At 37.9% G+C, this 20,045-nt stretch overlaps 1 protein-coding gene across 1 annotated transcript; it reads right to left on the bottom strand.

The window, feature by feature from the left end:
- Positions 1-12,442: 12,442 nt before the first annotated feature.
- On the bottom strand, positions 12,443-15,587 carry LOC138743376 (DNA damage-inducible transcript 4-like protein). Its single transcript, XM_069898663.1, has 2 exons — positions 15,222-15,587; positions 12,443-13,702 (listed from the first exon to the last, which is right to left on the bottom strand). Exons 1-2 carry the CDS (start codon positions 15,565-15,567, stop codon positions 13,215-13,217), a joined length of 834 nt encoding a protein of 277 aa, XP_069754764.1. The 5' UTR covers positions 15,568-15,587; the 3' UTR covers positions 12,443-13,214.
- Between the last annotated feature and the right edge of the window lie 4,458 nt (positions 15,588-20,045).

The following is a 20,045-nucleotide window of genomic DNA, read 5'->3' as shown; positions in this document are numbered from 1 at the left end:
GAGGTGAGATTAATATACCATCATTAGTACAGAATTATTGCTTTGCCTTTGATAAATTGGTTGTTCTTTGATAATTCCATGGATTGCAGATGACTTGTGTACTCTACATTGAAGAGTGGAAGGTGCCTGCCCAAGATTTATTTTACTCTTGGAAAACTATAGAATGAGCTTGACATCACCAATTATGTGGTCATGATCCATTGGAGACCAGGCAATATGGCTTTGGCTTAACATACAAGCACAGGTACCTAACCACACATTATCCAAACAAAAACAGAGGCCTATGCATACTCTATTCACACATAAACCGATGGATACAGAGTCATCTGATACTTCCCACTCCTTCCTGACCTGTCTTCTCATACTACGGCTCTGTCCTTCCATCCAACAATTTTTCTTGCCCCACTGTTTTCCACGTGCTCCTCACCTGTGTTCCTTCACTTTTCTCCCATTCTGTGTGGAGATGAGGTCCTCCCACTTCCAGACTTTCCAAGCCGTCGACTGCCATTGTTTGTCCCTTTCCATTATTGTCCCATGACCATCAATTATCCTCATTTCTGGCTTACTGATATCACGTCACATTTTGCAGGACACCAAAGTCGTCCTAAGGATTTTAGAGGAATGTTTTGTGTGATGTGTGCCTGTGCTTGATAACAGGCAATGGGCAGCCTGGTTCCTGGATTATGGGAGGAGAGTGAAAAGGCCAGTGATTGAAACAGCCTATGGCCAAAGGTTTGATTTGATTAAGACCACAGCAGTGCTGCAACAGAATCCCAATTTAAAATATTAAGAAATGGAATAGGAAGAAAGATGGCCACAAAGTTTCAAGGCAATTATGTTCAAGAATTCCAGAAAGTTGGTTAGTTCTCAATGACTAAGGGAATCTAGGATTTTTTTTTCGACAGTGTATATTATTAAAGAGGAGAGTATTGAAAGAGTTGCTCTGACAGGCCCAGAGAAAAAAAATTGGTCGTTTAGTGGGGATAGGATTAATAATGTAAGAGGCAGATTTTGTAGCTAAGGTAACTAAAAACAATAGATGAGAGAAATGGAAAAGGTTAGTTATGTGGAGTTGGTGGGGGTGGGGAGTAGGGGAAGCCCCTGTGGGTGGCTTGGTTTGTAGAATAGGGAATGAAAATGGCAGACAGCTGAATTGAACGTTCAGCCTTGGTGACAAGAAATTACAAAGTACTTGCAGTTTTTGCATAAATTTAAGGAAGTGGTTGGTTGTGGAATATATTTGCTAGGTGTTTTCTTGATAGTCTGGAATATTGGGTTGTTTTGGTGTAGGATCGGCATTAGTAGTCCTCTCAAAGACCAGCTAATGTGAACAATTTTGATTTCCTAAATATTGATGAAATGTAAAAAGTCTGTAATACAATTAAAATACAGGGGATATTCTGGCACATAGAAGTTTAATTCACAAAATTATGGTTATGACCCAGATAGTTTATGGAGCTACTGTTTGGACCACGTCTAGTCACCCAAGTAACGAACAGACAATTTTAAATCATTGTCAATAAGATGTCTCAGTATCATATTCTCTTAAATTTGTTCAATGATTACAATTTCTCCTGTCTGCAGAAAGTGCATACATCAGCTATATGGAAAATTATTTGACTGCAGTCCTGGTATCCCACTTAATTTAGTCTCTTTTTGTTGAAAATATTGCATGGGTTATTTTATAAATCTAGTTCCAGAATATTATCCAATTGAAGTTTAATTTCAGTCAAAGATTGTACTTGAAAAATGTATTGTATTGAACACATTAAATGTTTTAGTCATCAACTTTTGAATGGTTACTTTTTGCAGTCTGCAATTTATATTGCAATTTCATGATGTTATTGGATTTTATTCATCTTTGTACCCACATGTCAAGCAGTACAATGACAATAAATCAGAAAACAGGAACCTTCTGACCTATATACAATATTTGTTAAACAAATATGAAACCAATGTTTTACTCTATAAATTCCTCCAAATAAAATCAAATGCAAACTATATCTTATGAATTTGCAAAAGAACACAATTAATCATTTTCCATTGTTTAACTGAGTTTCAAAATGTACTGGGGATTGTAGATCAATTGATTATAATTCGGTGGCACAGGCTCATGGGCCGAAAGGCCTGCTACCATGCTGTATGTCTAAATTTAATCTAAATTTTTACAGAAAGTTTGCTTCCTGAAAAAAATGGGGATTATGATAGACAACTTCAAGCTGAACTCAAAGATAATTTCAGATTTGCTGTATTACGTAGGAAGTTGGAGAAACATTAACTTAACGTTTATTGAACTGAGCATGTTTAATCACATGATGATGCTGAGACTTTGTGTCAGTTCAACTGACTAAAAATGTTTTGCTGCTGATTTTCATTTGTACTCAGCATCTGATGCCTCTTGTGTCAGTGTCCAACAATAGTCAGCCAGCACTGATGAATTCCAGTTGCCCTGATACTACTTTTCCATGGTTGCAATGTCCTGGTAGAACCTTTCAGCATATTTGTCACTGACTGCACCAAGATTAGCAGGGAAGAAGTCCAAGGGTGAATGCAGAGAATTAATTTTTAATGACATATTGCACTTTGTGGTTTTGTATGGTTGAAGCATTATTGAAAATCTCACAAGGTCACAAAAAATGTTATATCTAAAAAAAAAGTACGTAATAGGAAAATGTTAAGGTGATTTTTGTGATGAGTAGCCTAAAAGCCATAAAATACACCCAAAATTGTTCAGGAAGCAAAACCTTTGTAGTACGGTATAATCGAACTAGAACTTAGCAGGTCAGATAGCATCTATGGACGGAAATGGACAGTCAATGTTTTATATCAAAACCCTGCTTTAGCACTCCACTGGCAGAGAAACCACTTCCCTCCAGGAATGCAGCTTGACCCTCAGAATTCCTCTAGTTTGTTCTTTGCTCTGTAGTCTCTGTGTTTCCATCATAATTAGAGCATGATTCACCAATATTTCCATAGTTGTTAACTTTGGGTGAGTAACATTTGGCTTTGAGCTTTGTTGCAGCTGTCCATAGTACAGTTCTCTTTCCAAAAGCAATGCTGTAGTCAAAGCAGGTGTCTCCTCGCTGCACTCAAGTTCGTATCTTTGAATAATGTTTATCAATGGCAAGTTATGACAATAAGATGAAATCTTCCCAAGGAGTCCTCCCAGATCAGGCCTGTTTGTCTAGAGATTGTGCTGGCATTTTATCAAAGGAAAACATTTTGAAATGTCAACAGAAAGAAAATCAATAAAACACAGAAGTTTTTCTTTTAAAATCGAAAGTGTAAAGTGAAGCAACCCAGATGATAACTTTTGGAAACTGAATAATGCACCACAGACTTGATCAGCTGTTAAAGTCATGCATTAAACATCTCACCAGTGAAGTTGTAACTGAAATTAACAAAAAAAATTATTGGAACCATGTAGACAGACGTAACCTTCAGAGAGAGGGAAGATGATCACCTTTCCTAATTTTACTCTTAAGTAGCTTTTCAAGTACAAATAAGGTAATTTCAGGAAATAATCTTTGACAACACAATGAAACAATCTCTAATTTCATTACATTTTAAAATTAATCTGACATTTGTGCAATGTTGTGCATTTATTTGACACCTTTTACTTGAGTTTTTGCCTTGTGTGGTGAATTCTTCTTTCAGGCATCTTATTAGTTTATTCCCGAGTGTTTTGCTTATTCATTTTTCAAAATCTATGGTGCTCTTTATTAATTGTCATTATGGAAGTGGCAATAAGCTGCTGCCTGAAAGCACTGCAACCATTATGGAGAAGAGCAGTACGGTTAGCAGAGCGGTTAGCCCAATTTCTTTACAGCACCAGTGACCAGGACTGGGGTTTGAATCCTGTGCTTTCTGTAAGGAGATTGTACGTTCTCCCTGTGTCCGTATGGGTTTTCTCTGGATGCTCCAGTTTCTTCCTATGGTTCAAAACGTACCAGGGGTTGTTGGTCAATTGAATGTAATTGGGTTGCACAAGCACATGGGCTGAAATGGCCTGTAACTGTGCTGTATGTCTAAGATATATAATTTAAATTTAAAATTCTCAAATGCTGCTGAGTAGGGATTTCCAGACATTGGACCTCAGGAATGCTAAAATACTTCAGTCAGGATGGTAGACTAATTGTGGGGCAATATGGAAATGAGGATGCTTCTATGTGCCTAAAGTATTTCATGGGTAGAGGGGACAGATCTGGGAGATGTTGTCAATGCAATTTAGGTGAATATCCTTTAAAGAAGATGTACACTGCAGCCACTGTTCGCTGGTAATGGAGGGAATGAGTGTTGAGGGCGACCCCCAGATAATTGATAGTGGAGACTCAGTGATCATTATGCTACTGAAATTCAAAGGTAGATGGTTAGGTTCTTTATTGGAAATGGTCATTGTCTGGTCCATTGTGGCACAAAAGTTCTTTGTCACCAATAACTGCAGGCCTGAACTTTATTAATGTCTTAGTGCATACAAGCATGGACTATTTTATTTGCTGAAGAATTGTGAATGGAATTGGATGTTGTTTAATCATCTGTGAACATCCCCACACTAGACCTTATGATGAAATAAAGATAATTAATGAAGCAGTGAAGATGTTTAAGCCTAAGACATTGCCCTAAGGACCCCTTGCTGCATTATCCTGGGACTGAGATGAGTGATTAACAGCGACAACCATCTAAAATTGACAGGGGTATTTTCCTTTTGGTGCCCACGTACCCTTCAGCTTCCAATCCATACAACAGACAGGAAATTGAAATAGGTGGCACTGGGAGATCCTCGCTTTTGGTGTCATTTAATAACACTGTTGATAATGTCTTGCAATATTCTGCTGATTTTCGAGAGTAGCCTGAGTGGGGGGAGTAACAAACCCAAATTCAATTTGTCCTGGTTTTTGCGAACAGGACATACTTGGGAAATTTTCCATATTGTTGACTAGGTACCAGTGCTGGAATTATATCCCCTTACTCCTACCCACTTACCTTACCTTTTTATTTGGACATCTGCCTACATTTTTCCATACCTTGATGAAAAGCTCAAGCCTGAAACATTGGTTATGTATTTTTATCTTTGCTATATAAAAAAAAACACTGAGTTGCTCCCCCATTGTGTTTACTAGAATTATTTTGGAATGATTTGAGTAGAGATGCTTAAGTGCTACATCAGGACGTTGGTTCTATTCAATGATATCAGCTATTTCGTGATATTAATTGAAGTGAAGTGAATTTCTGAAGAGTGGCTCCAGTGATTGTCAGGATATAGCCAATTTAGGTAATCCACGCACTTCAGGCTTTACATGGTTATGAATATACCATTCACATGCTGGGCCCCACACTTTGAGGATGGGGTTGTTCTTTGACCCTTGTCTGTCTGTTTAATTTTCTATAATCCTTCATGACTAGGTGAGGCAGGATGTCGAGCTATGATATGATCCATAACAAAGTGACACACTCTGTCCTTATGTTGAACTGTGATGATCTCTCAAGGATAAGCTTTTTATTAATTTAATTGGAAATGTACCTGAGTAAGGTAAATGTCATTTACATGAATTAATGAGCTAAGACATTTACTATTTGTTTAGATATTGACAATGAAAAAAATTAAAGCATGTTGGATGTACCTCACCTGAAAACCTTTCTAATTTGAAGGAGAGAGGAAATGTAAATAAACACATCTGACCTTGTATGTCAAAATGTATCTCTTGAGAGAGAAAGAGGATTCATGTTTTAATTTAAAGACCTTTCAGTAAAGCACTATAAAAGAACAAAGAAGATCCTGATATCTGGATTAAGAAGGCAGGTATGTCCTGCACAGCTGTGTTCATGCCCTGAATATACTTCTTTCTATCAGAACAGGCAGCCACTCAATCAGGCATATCATTTCCTGCACCATTCGACAAGGCAGAGATTTGGTTCCCATGTGACTGAAAGCATTCTTCAGAAATAAAATGAAATTGTTCAACCTATGCTAATTATACTCCGGAAGGAGAGTCATCTGAACTTCATCTCATATTTGTGTAGTATATATTTCCGAGGCCTAAGCTAACGGCGTCTCAAATCATTGTAAAATATTTCCACAAAATATTCCAAATACATTGAAAGAATAAATGAACAGGTGTCAGAGTCCTTTCCCAGGCCAACATTCACATCATTAAACCCTGGTCGCACTCTATCATGCCACATCATATGCTCAAGATCAAACTCCCTAAACAAGCGCTCTTTTCTGAGCTAAATCATGGGAGATATGATATGCATTCAATGATATGCACAAAGTTTCTTGAAGAAATACAACACTTCGACTATCTCCAAGGAACGTCTAGCCCATTACTGACTGTTCAAAGTGGAGAAAAAGCATTCAGAGTGGTGTTGAGTGGAGTGCCTCCTCCTTCCTGATCTATGGAAGAGACTGCAATTTTCATGTGTCTTTCTTTAGAAGCAACAAAACCCGTTCTGAATTTATGCTTGAACTAAGCTTTCAACTGCTTGATACTTATTACTTTTGAAATAACATTATGTGCCCCAAAATTTAATAAATTGGAGATTATAATTGCTTTGTTTTAAAATGCAATTAAAAAAAAATCCATTCATCTTTCTGATATTTGCATTGTTTTGGATTCGTGCTTGTAATAAGCAAACCATTTACTTTCAAGAGCTTAATCTGTTTTAGTTTGGTGGATGATGCTGTACATTACAATGAGGAAGAAACAATTTAATGTACTCTAGGTCCAATTGCTGACAGTTAAAATGGAAGCCTGGTCTCAGTTAGTTACATATTAGAAGATGGTGATTGTTTTGAAGCAAAATAGAGTAATTGCCTTTTTAGCAGTAGCCAGTTAACTTAAAATTGCTTTGATCTTAATGAATTGCATCCTTTAATAAGGGTAACCTTTAATGTATTTCAACTGATGTGCAATTAGCTCATGATTAGTGTGTATCCTAAATATTTTTTTCACTCTCATGAGCAATTCAATATATTCAGGGTTAATTATTAAGCGTTGACTGTGTTAAAGAATAAAGGTGCAGAATTCAACTTCCAAGAGACTTTACACAAATTGTCAGTCCAGTTAATATAAAGAATAAGCAGAAAGGGACTCCACATTTTAAATGTTTTAAAAACCCACACAGATGGGGCAATAAACTAAATAGTGATGCTGTTTAAAAGATAAACTATTGCTATGTCAGCATATTTGTTCCTGCCTCTTATCCTTTCTAAAGTTAAACATTTGGATAAAATACCTTAGAAACCACAATATTTATCAGGGAGCTCTACATCAAGCTCCACATCAACTGATGGAGCCCTGGAGGCTTGTGGGATTGTTTACTGCATATTTTCCCAGTCTGTGAAAAGAGAAGCTGAATACACATTACAGATTTATCCTCCTTTCAGCTTTGTTCAGCATTGTTATGCCTGTCAGACCTATGAGATCTGATGTGTTTTCATTGAACCAATCAGTAGAACAGCTTCCAAACACTTGCTCCTTAGAGGATTAATATGTAAGAAGTAAAATGCACTTCAGCAATATTTTGATGGTTTTATGGCTTGCAGAGCTCATCTCAATCCTAAATCAATAGCATGAATCACATCTGAATATAAAGTACTGTGGCATTTTAAAATGTTCAAATATTTTAGATCCAACTCTGGTTATTACTTATATTTGAAAAATATATTCAAACAGTGATTGATCCTGGAAATAACGTTTTTATCACTGCAATGTCGGGAAAATAGCTGAAAAAATTAACATAATTAATGCCCATGTGGTCAATCACTCTGGGTGCCTTTTTAGACTGCAAATACCTGAGTGCAACAGTCCTAGTGGTTGGACATGCAGTAGAGGGAATTACTGACAATTAATTTTTCCGGTACGATTTACACTGCAAGCTTCCTCCAGAAAGTTGTTGGGGTCCTGCAGGATAAATCGAGGTGTAGGAATTGACTCAAAATTCCTGCATATTCCTCTTTGGTCTGCCTGTGGAGTGGCAAAATTTCTTGATTGTGCCATTACATGGCTGTAGTCACCCACACCCAACCCCAACCAACCAATTTTCCCCTGCAGCCGCTGCAACCGTGTCTGCCTGTCCCGCATCGGACTTGTCAGCCACAAACGAGCCTGCAGCTGACGTGGACTTTTTACCCCCTCCATAAATCTTCGTCCGCGAAGCCAAGCCAAAGAGTCTAAAAACCCCAAATGACTTTGTTATAGAAGTGACAGTCCAAGAATCAAAGATTTCATACCTAATGTTGAAAAACATTCAAGATATGCTTGATATTTTAACATAATTTTTAAAAATTCTAGAATAGATGTAAAACTTGAAAAATGTGATACATCTTTTGCTCTGTAATAGTTGACATGTCCCGTTACAAACATATCTTCTGCTTGACATTTTTACTGACCTTGTATCCTTTTAATATTTTGGTGTGTGTGTGTGTGTGTGTGTGTGTGTGTGTGTGTGTGTTGGCTAATTTTTAATACAGTATTCACTCTTATTAAGAAATAAATATAGAAATCACTCACAAAATCCCAGAGGACACTAAAGTGTGCGCTTGATGACAAGACGCATTGAACAAGCTCCTCCAGGTTTTTTGTTTTCATTTGAGCAGTCAGCTAGGATGATGTAATGTGTATGTACACGTTTGTGATTGGATATTCAAACTCTCACAGTAAGCCCTGTTGAAAAGACATTCAAGTTCTGATTCCTTAACAACAGGATTTGTCAAAATGCTAGCAGTAAAGGTATAATCTAATGAAAGATACACCCAGGAATAAAATAATATATTCTACCATGTTCTTGATTATATTAGTGAAGCCAAATTTGGAATATTGTGTGCAGTTCTGGCCACCCAACGACAGGAAGAATATAAATAAGATTGAAAGAGTGCAGAGGAGCTGAGTTACAGAGAAAGATTAAACAGGTTAGGACTTTATTCCTTGGAGTGAAGAAGAATGAGGGGAGATTTTATAGATGTTTACAAGACTGAGAGGTATAGACACAGTGGATATGAGTAGGCTTTTTCCATTTAGATTGGGGGAAATAAATACAAGAGGTCATAGTTTTAAGCTGAAAAGGGAAAGGTATCGGGGGAACATTAGGGGAAAGCTCGTCACTCAGAGAGTGGTGTGAGAGTGGAATGAGCTGCCATTTGATGTGGTGAATGCAGGTTTGATCTTGTGTTTTAAGAATAAATTGGATAGATACATGTATGGTAGAGGGCTGGAGGGTAATGGTATGGGAGCAGGTCGGTGTGACCAGCGAAATGATACTTAGCACAGACTAGAATGGCCTGTTTTTCTATGCTGTAGTGTTCTATGCTTCTATTGTGAAGAGAGCACTGTTGGTATCAAACCAGTGCTCAGAAGTGCCTGTGTTGATAGTTATATCTCAGAAGCACAGAGAGCAAGGTCTTTTCAGCAAAGACCTGTGTCTACTTCAGATATACATCTTTTGAGATTATGGTTATTTTTCAGAAAAGACACACGTTTAATCGGTCAATAGGACAATTTACAACTAAATCAGTGATTTCATTGCCAGAGTGATATTTTGCTTTCAGATCATTAATGAAAATTTTGAGGAACATTCTCAATGATCATTAATTTCATTATTACACGTGATGTTCATATATCTTTTCAGTGTTATGGTGGGGGGTTGGTGAACTCTAGAATTAGCGAGTAAATTAACAGCATAAAAGATCAGACCTGAGGTCAGATGAGGAGGAATTATTTTTCTCTGTCAGGGCAGAGATCTCTGCTTCTCAGTAAACCATGAGCTCTGTTTGATCTTCAAACACCCTTTCCTTAATCCACCAAAAAGATGAGCTGGCATATTGAAGTTAATGGTGATATCTTCTTTGTAGAAGGGAGGCACCCAATTTTAAATGAACCTCAATGTTTTAATGAATTTTATATAATTTTGATTGAATTTATCATTTTATATTGTAAATTTTCTATGAGCCACGTATTATGAAGGGGTCTACAATATCTGTTAACCTAACAGTGAGGCTTTATTGTCAGAGACCAATAGGCATGGTGGAGTCAGTGTTGGAGAAGCAATACTATCCACATGCCTGACACATGACTCACATCACAAGCAAAACTCTCCCCACTATTGTGAACATCTACAGGGAACACTGCCATTGGAGAGCAACAGCAACCGTCATATACCCACACCATCAAGCACATGCTCTGCTTTCACTCCTGCCATCAGGAATGAGGTCTAGGTGCCACAAGATTCGCACCACCAGGTTCAGGAACAGCTGCTACCCTCCACCACCAGATAACTCAACGACAAACTCAATCAGAGGCTTATTTAGGACTCTTACTTGTGCACTTTATTATTTTTCTTTTTGTTCTCTCTGCATTGCATAGTTTGTTATATGTTTACAGTTTTTTTGTTTACATGTTTTTCACTGTGTAGTTATTTTTTGCAATACCAATTAATGGTAATTCTGCTATGCTCGCAGGAGAAAATGAATCACAGGGTTGTATGTAGTAATGTCATGTATGTATTCTGACAATAAAATCTGAAATCTGACTCCCAAATCAGACATTGTGCCAAGCTCTTGTCATGGCAAAGGGTTACCGGGAGATAGAGGAAAAGATTCAAGGACGTGCATAAAGTCTCCTGGAAAAAAAATGACATCCCTACTGAATCTTGTAAATCTTCCTATGATCACTCAAAGAAGAAATAATTCATAATATAAACAATATGAAGTCCAAGCATAAGGAACATGCAAAAACCTGTCTAAATAACAGAAAAAATTACAACCACCTGACAACTATTTACATGCCCACCCTATCAAGTCAACATACAGGAACAATTGATCAGGAAGGTAAATATCCATGGGCATTAATTACAAGATGACAACTGGAATATTGTGTTCCAATTTGAGCTTTCCATTAAAATAAGGATGGTGGACATGCAAAGAGGATTCAGTACCCTGGTTCTACGTTTCCCACATGAGGAGAGATTGAGGAAACGAAGCCTGTATTCTCTTGCGTTTAGAATAAGATTTCACTGAAATTAACAACATTCTCATGGGTAGGCTGGAAGCAGGAAGACTTTCCCCCTGCTGAGAAGTTTAGAACTAGGGGGTCAGTTTCAGAATAGGATGTCACAATGACATTTCTTAATTCAGAAGAATGCAATTATTTAAAATAATGGAAAGTATAGGTTGCAGAGAGGATGCAAGATTACAGGAGTAGAGCTCTACAAATTATGCAAAATTTAAGGTAGAAGTTAAAAATGGCTTTTTCATGAAATCAAAGGATTTGAGGCAAACAAGAAAGACCAGATGCTGGAAAACTGGAACAATGCACAAATTGCTGGAGGAACTCAGTGGGCCAGGTAGCATCCATGGAAGGCAATAGTCAGTTATATTTCAGGCTATAACCCTTCATCAGGAATGACAAGGTAGCCACCTAAATAAAAGGGTGGGAGGAGGGAGAGGTGCAGGAGCTGACAAATACAAATGGGAGGGGAAGAAATCAGGAAAAAAATAAGCTAGAAGGTGACCAGAGGAAGAGGCAGAGGGTTAAGGATGATGCACTGATATGATCAGGGAATGTAGGGAAAGGGGTAGGGAGGTAGAGGAAGGAAGGTGCAGATGATAGGCAGATAGAGAGCAGGGAAAGTGAAAGAGAAGGAAAAGAGCAAGAATGGCACCACAAGGATCAGAGAAAACAAGAGAGGAAGTTACCAGGAATTGGAGGTCTATTTTGATGCTATTTGGTTCAAGGCTGCTAAGAGGGAATACAAGATGTTCTTCTAATTTTCATGTGCCTCACCTTGGCAGTACAGTAGGCCATGGACAAATGTACAATTATGGGATTAGGAAGTGGCTAGCCACTGGGAAGTCCTGGCTAATCTGGTATACAAAGTGAAGGAGCTCACCAAAGTGAACCGCCAATCTGCATCCTGCTTCTAAATGACCCATACAGATTCACAGGTGGAACATTGCTTCACTGATGAGGACTGTTGGGGTCCTGAGGGAGGGAGGTGGTGTTGGTGCAGGTGTAGCACTTGGTGCAGTCACAGGGATGAATACCAGGCGAGTGGTTAGTGGGGACAGACAAGAGAACAAGGAAGTTCTGAAGAGAGCAATAGCATTTAGATAGGATATTCTATAAGGAACAGGAGGCAACTTGGGGAGATATGATTTGAACTAAATTCTCATGGAGAGGGGAAGGTCAGAGGTAGAAATTTCAGATATATAGTGCAGATTGACTATAAACATTTATAAGTGTAGGCAGAAGAGAGTGGCTTAGGGAGGAGCTGTGGAGGGATTTTAATCAACTGAGCAGTCGATCTTTGTGATTTTAAGCATTTTATGATCAATATGAAATTAACAAGATTTTTTATCATTTCATTTTCTTCTTTGAACTCAGTCTATTAAAACACCCTCTATACCAGCACCACATACACCAGGGTGAAAATAAAAATGGAACCATTATTTTATATAAAGTTTATTTCCAGCATGTTTACAATAGGACTATCTGTAACCACTTTAACAAAACTCAATCATACTATGGTACTGCATTTGATGAAATTAGCAGTTGCCAGTACTTTTCATACATTCTGGGAAAACCTACACTGTTCATACAAATGCGACATACCATTTTAGAGCAAGTCCAGCATGCCCACACAAAATACAAAATAGTTCAGTTGAACAGTGCAATCAAATACAGTGCAAAAATGTGCAAACATCGAACAATAGTGAATATCAGTAAAAAAATTACAGAACTTTTAAACTCCACTTTAACCTAATAATCATTAAACAGCATAATAATGTAGTGTACTGATGCTGCAATTCATTACTTGCTTCATTGCTTCTTCCTGAAGAAAAATTTACACACATTTCATATTCTTCATCTCCTGTCCCTGGATTTTCCCTTATACACTTTGCACCCTCTACCAGCACCACATACTTTCAACATTCCTTATCCATAATGAAAAACATCTACCTCTAACAGTAATAGGAAGACACAATGTGAAAGATACAGTAATATGAACTTCCTACACTGGTCACTTCAGCATCCCAAATCTTCAAAGATATTTAGTAAAATTCAATTATTAACATTCAATGTAAGAAACCGTAGCATTTCATGCATGAGAATATTTACACAAAAACTTTGGTTCCAGGCTTAGTAACCAGCCTCAATAAACCACTTGTCAGAATTCTCATTGCAGAAATTGCCTCCAAGATCTGGTTTGGCACTCAATCAGCACTCTTCAACAATTGGTCCTGCCGAAGAATACAATTTTCTTTTGATCAATCTAAAGCCTGGACTAAGTTTTAACACCCTCCTTGATGCATGTGTGAAACAGGTTCCTATGGAAAAGAAATCTCTCAGACTGGGCCAGGAGTTGTTGTCCTGTTTAAAGACTAAAGTCAATTCAAAGGTAGGAATGACACTGCTGTCATACACTATTTTCCCCAGCTTCTTATTTGTGTTCTCGTGTTCCAGATTAACATAAATCACAGCACCACGCAGTCCACAGGGCTCACTGGCAGCCATTCGAACTACATCCTGTGCTATTCTTCGGCTCATATACTGAGGAATCAAGAGCTCCTGGCAGTGCAGCTGGGATTTTTTAGAAGTGGACAGGCAGTGCTCGATCTGCTTAGCTAGATGCTGGCAGGTCTTCTCTTCCAAAAATTCTTCCAGAAAAATAAAATCATTACCAGACTGATTCACAAAATATGTATCTGAAAGAAAAGGACAAGAATTATAGTCTTTGAAAGGTAGGATCATGACATGGAATATTTAGAAGCCAATGTGATTAATCATTCTTAATCTTGCAACAAACTAGTAGAGAATAACATGGAATTAATTTGAATAAGAATAATATTGACAAATATTGACTGTGTATGGGTGAAATCCAGAAAGGAGTCTCCAATATTGATCATGTGAAAGTATAAATAAAAGCTCTGTGATCTTAAAACATTCTAAAGTTCTCTTCATCTCAAGCAATAATGTTGTACTCTTGAAATATAGTAACCACAGCAACTAATTTACACACAGATCACTCCTTCAACTAACAAAATAATAATTGGATAGGCTGTTTTAGGGATATTGGTACAAATAGTAATGAGGAAGCCAGAATAATCTCATTTTCCCCCTTTGTCAGATCATTTACACCCATCAGAGAAGCAGTTGAGAAACTAGTTTAAATCTCATCTGAAATATGACACATCTGACAGTACAACGTGTCCTTAGTACTCCTTTGGAGTGTCAGCCTTGATCTTTATAGTCAAATCTCCAGTACAGAATTACAATTCATTTTCTTGATTCAAGGGATGGGAAGAAAGTGCTGCCAACTACTTCACAATAATTCTGTCCCAAGGGAGAGAGAAGTCATAATCAATTGGTTTATGCTGTTTTGAGGTTCATCATTTCATCCTAATTGTCTTCTTAAGACAATTGATTATCAATTACTAACATAATGCCCCATTCTATATCACATTTCAGAAGAACGACAACATTTTTCCACATAGCCATTCCCTATAACCCTACTCTGCAAAAAATTATCTAACAGTCTTAAGTACATTTGATGAAGTAGCCTCTACTGCATCTTTGTGCAGAGAATCCCACAGATTCATTACTCTCTCCTGTTTCCCCCCAGTTCTAGTCTAGTTCACAAAGATAAAGGGGATTTTAAAAACAAAAGTTCATATTGGTACAAAATTATTTTGTCATATTGAATTAGTACTTAGGAAACTTATTGATTGACCAAAAATGACAATTTTTTCCAACAGGGATCCCCATATATTTTGAGATTTAAAATGTATGATTAGTTGCCTTCTGCTTTGAACCACAGCAGTAATATTTATTCCCCACACAAAAAAAAAACAATAATCACCATCTCCAAAACATTTCCCCCAGTATTTAGGAAGGTTTATTGAGGTGAAGCAGTTGACATTTATTCTGCAATTGCCATGCTCCTTTTTATTCTGCATTCTCGAATAGCGATGATGTAACTGATTAGTTTGAATAGTAATTCAGATTGGGGAAAAAAGTAAAAGGACGCTACTTTAAAGAAGGGTTTCTTGGAGAAATATCTGAATTTAAAGGATTCCGAGATAAAAGCTCCCATCATTTGGTTTTATTTTCCTCACTTGGAATATGCCAAATTAGGCTAATTTGGATAAAACGCAAACGGACAGTTTTAGTGGTTGCTGAACAAATCCATCACAAGATGTTGAATTAACAAGCCACAAAGCTCACCTGAAGTTGGAATAAGGCATTCATTTTCTACGTTATACTGCCTTTCAAATGGGTTTTCACCATGCTTTATCTTTGAATTTATTAGCGCTTCGCCAGCGAAGCTGTGGTGAAGGAGTCTTTTCATCAACTGGACCACACCATCCTGCTCCTCGCCAGTAGGACTCATCCTTGTCTTATAAGGACTCGTGCCTCCTAAAGTCTGAACGTACATCATCACCATCCCTGCTCGGTGATGTGCCTCTCCGTATCCCGACCAGGAGCCACGGTCGCTTCCTCTTCGCAGCTCGCTGACAGTCCCGAGTGCGAACCAAGGCCAGCAACACCCACTGCTTTTGTACTTGGACATTGCATCAGCTGTTGGGAGCCACATGATCTGATGTCGAAAGGGAAGAGGACCAACCCTCTCGGTCATTGGTTCTCCAGCCAAAATTGATACAACGTGCAACCAATGGGAGCGTCGTCACTAGGTGCCCTGACGAGCCCTGGATACGGAGGAGGTGTCTCCGAAGTTTATTCGCGGAAGGCGAAATCAGACCCCCTTTGCGTAACTTGACCAATCAGCTATCGTGAAAGCTGTTTAGTTTTGCATTACATTAGGTATCTCCTTTGTGCGTACGATTGAGATTATAGTTACAATATTAACATGCAAGTTTAAAGAGTTAATGATATTTACACGATATTAACAAGATTTGGAGTATTTTCGGAAACCAGCCATATCGTTAATTATTATTCAACTTAAAACATTGTCCCAAGTATTTATTTCACTCTAATAATAGGCATTATATCTAAATCTGAGTAAGCATTATTTATTTCTGCTCCTATATCTTGTGATCTTGGAATAACCACCCTCTCTGGTTGCCTATCATAACTTGATAGTTGGTCTGTTATATTTTAGGTATAACTGGCATGCTGAAGGTGGAAGGGTACAAACTAAGCTTGACACAGGTAGGTCAACTAACCATCTGCTCAACTCTGTATTGATTTGAACGTTGTAAGCATTGATGTAGCAATTGCTATTTTACAGGGCTTAATGATTGGAGAGAGAGCAGCAATATTGAGACTTATTACAAACTTTCCATCAGTGCCAGTGTTAACCTTATGATTGAGAAAAGATCATTGAACAGAGAGTTTTGCTCAGAAGGATTGGTGGCAATTATTGATAATTGACATGATTTTCCAGAAAATGAAATCCAATCCAAGCTTTGGAGTATTTTCCTTTTGGGAACATCTTTGGGATTCACAGCATCACGGTATAATTCTTAACTGGACTCTTGTCTTCAAGATGGGAAATATTATGTTCATTTTTCCCTCTTGTGTTTAGCTTTTATGTCACAGCATTGTTGCAAGCCCAGAGGACCCCAAAACCCAGCAGCAATAGATATTCAACAAGACAAATGGTTACTTAAACAAAAGTTGCTTTTAGTTATCTTTAAACATAAAACAGAATCACACTTTAACTTAACTAACCTAACTTGACCCCCTTCTAATTCTGAGCGCGTGTGTAAGTTCATAAAAGTTCTTTGCTTCACAGTCCAATCTCACTTCTCATTCCTCCAAGTTCATTGGTTGCAGGCAATTCTTGTACTGTGCACAGAATTTAACATTTATAAAGTTCACCAGGCTTTGGGGCTTGAAAGGTAAATGGTTACCGCTCAGGAAGGTTCTTGTCAGTTCTCAGAGAGATTTGTTGTTCGCTGGACACCCACAACTGATTCCTTTTAATCAGCCACTTCAGTGTCCCGTCAGGGTTCTCCAGGTGATAACCTCTTTCTTTCAGGTCACCACAGAGTGCCTTTTTGTTTTGCTTATTTCAAGTGAAACATTAGACTGCCAGTCCTCTCCTCTTGCATGAACCACAAGAGCTTTGACCAGGCCATCTTCCAAATGGGGCTTTCCACAAGGTTGCAAGCTTGCCTTGTTCCAGTCCCAGCTTCTGTTACTGGCTCACTCTCTCTCTGAGAGAAAGCCTGTTTGAATCTCTCTGTTTACAAAACCACATGACTCTCTTAGAACAACAAGTTCTCTTCCAGACAATTTGCGACTCCAACAAGATATTTCATCTGTTGCCTTTTGTAAACAATCCATTAGTGAAGTCTCTTGAGCACTCTTCAAAGCTCTTGCAAAAGCTGTGGAGCTGTAATGTCTAGCATGGGGCAGAGCTCTAGTATTTTAAATAACATCTGTTTTAAAGTGTTTGTATGTGACATACTCAAACAAACCTTTCCCAATTTATCTCCCAAAAACATATCTATATACTCTGTCACAGCATCACAGAATGATGGAAATTTACAGCACAGAGGAGCGCTTCTGATCGATCAAATTTAGGGTGAATGAATAAGATTTATGTAAACTGATCCCCATTTATTGTTTTTTAGTCCATAACCCTATAATATTAAAGCACTGGGTGGTCATTTCAGTTCCCACCAAATATTTTGATACCTTAACCATAGTTTTAGACAATGGCTTTCAATGGACTTCCTCCTGAAAGCCCTGAGTGAAAAAAAATACATCACCTCTCCCCTTTACTATCTTCCACCAATTTCTCTTAATCGTAGACTTCCCCATTAAGGGAAGCAAGTCCTTCCTATTCACCATATATTGGCCACTTGTAATATTACACAGATTGATTAAATCATGCCTCATGCTGAAAGAAACAACTCAGTCTAGTCATTCTCTCACTTTAATTAAACTTGTCCATCCTTGTTAGAATCCTTGTAATGTCTTCTGAACCCTTTTTAACATTACATTTTTCTTGTAGTGTATAATAATAAAAATCGGTCAAGACTATGGTGAAAAGTAAAGAGTAACACACTGCAATGAGAGTGGAGATTCAGTTCCTCAGGGCTAGTCCTTCAGCCAAAACAATTGTGGTTGATCTGTGACAAAATCTTCTTACTTTCTCTTTCTCCATATACCTTGATATAGATACTTCTGGTCAACAAATGTAATATTAATAATTGGCCTGTGTTTTCAGAGGAGAGAATACAAAATGGAGACATAATATCATGTCATATAGTAAAAGGCTCTTTGGTTCACCATGTTTACACTGATCATCAAGTATCTAACAATATTAAACACATTTACCAGTATCTAGACCATTGCCTTTTATTTCTTTGCAATTCAGGTGTTAATCTAGATCAGTGGTTTTCAAACTCCTCCCCCCCCCCCCCAAAACTCACATTCCATCTTAAGCAATCCCTATGCCATAAGTGCTCTGTGATTAGTAAGGGATTGCTTAAGGAGGTATGTGAGTGGGAAGGAAGGGAAGGTTGAGAATCACTGCTCTGGACCCAATTGTTACTGAAATATTTTGCTTGAGAAAAATTGTTATTGACCCTTTCCTTTGGAGTTATTTATGAAACCATGCACATAACGAGTCAATTAGGTATGGTTAAAATAGTAGTTTTCAAACTTTTTTTTATTTCCACTCACATACCACCATTAATAGTCACTGAGGACTTATGGCATAGGGATTGCTTAAGGTGGAATGTGAGTTTAGGGGGCAGTTGGAAAACCACTGATCTAGATGATTCTTGTGAGACTACCTGCCACCATCACCCACACAGATAATGCATTTCTTGGTGAAGAAAAAATTTTCCTCAGCCCTCCTCTAAACCTGTTTTCCTTTAATACAACTGAATTAGAGGGAAAGTTTAAATAGGTTAGAACTTTATTCCCTGGAGCATAGAAGAATTAGGGAAGATTTGATAGAGGTATTTAGAATAATGAGGGAGATAAAGTAAATGTAGATAGACTTTTTCCACTGAGATTCAAATCAGAAGACATGGGTTAAGAGTAAAAGGGGAAAAGTTTAGGGGGAACATGAAGGGGAACTTCTTCACACAGAGAGTAGTGGGAGTGTGGAACGAGCTGCCAGCTGAGGTGGCCAATGCGGGTTCAATTTTAACATTTAAGAAGAATTTGGACAGATATTTGGAGGGCTATGAACTGGGTGCAGGTCAATGGAACTGGGCCAAAAAAAATGGTTTGGCACAAACGAGAAGGGTCAAAGGGGCCTGTTTCTGTGCTGCAGAGTTCTATGCTTCTATCTGTTCTAAACCTGTGGCCTCTAATTTTGTTCATCCATCTACAGGATGTAGAGTGTGTTTTTTGTTCATTTTTGAAAGGTACAACAATTCAAATGAGTAGCAATATCAATATCAGTTCGTTGACCAAGTACCACACCAAGCAGCCAGTCAACTTGCTGAACATTTTCAACATATTCTCTTATTGTTTTTTTAGACCAGCTATTTTAAAGTGACCTTTTGACAGCTATAACATTTTAAACATAAAGAATTTGAAGATGAACTATTTTCCATATATCTTAATATATCCATGTACCTTGGAAATATATTTTATTTTTGTGATGCCTCGCTCCTTGCCCCCAAACTGTTTTTATTTCAAAATTATCAAACAAGATCCTGTGAAAGTTCGGATGAGGAATAAACATTCCATTTCCGTATACTTTCGCCACCCTGTTCTGTTCTGTTCTGTTCAGTTCTCTCTCCATAATGCAGCGCAGGTTCTGACCACATTATGTTTCTTTTAATATATAATGCAGCAATGTGTTTTTATTTGTCTAGTTGCTACATGATAAGAGGGTTGTGGCATTTTTTAACGAGACCTCGGCTGGCTCCCCCCATCAGCAGCTGCACCATGGCTCTGCAATTGCGCTGTCATATTTAATCACTTTCTTAAATCCATCCCATTGTGGGCTGAGCAGGAAGAACAAAGGGAGAAAAAAAAACAACGGCAAATATTTGGACGTGCAGTAGGGGCAATGTTAGAAAGCCAGATTGCCTGGACCATTCACTTCATTACCTA

This window comes from Narcine bancroftii, chromosome 9 (assembly GCF_036971445.1).
Source record: "Narcine bancroftii isolate sNarBan1 chromosome 9, sNarBan1.hap1, whole genome shotgun sequence".
In the NCBI taxonomy this organism is placed as follows: domain Eukaryota; kingdom Metazoa; phylum Chordata; class Chondrichthyes; order Torpediniformes; family Narcinidae; genus Narcine; species Narcine bancroftii.
This window is presented reverse-complemented; position numbering and strand designations above follow the sequence as displayed.

Bases quoted from the DNA above. Each gene is read 5' to 3' on its own strand.
- LOC138743376 (XM_069898663.1), bottom strand. From the start codon at position 15,567: ATGTCCAAGTACAAAAGCAGTGGGTGTTGCTGGCCTTGGTTCGCACTC. The intron at 13,703-15,221 runs GTGAGCTTTGTG...CTTTTCTTTCAG, and splicing joins ATGCCTTATTCCAACTTCAG to ATACATATTTTGTGAATCAG.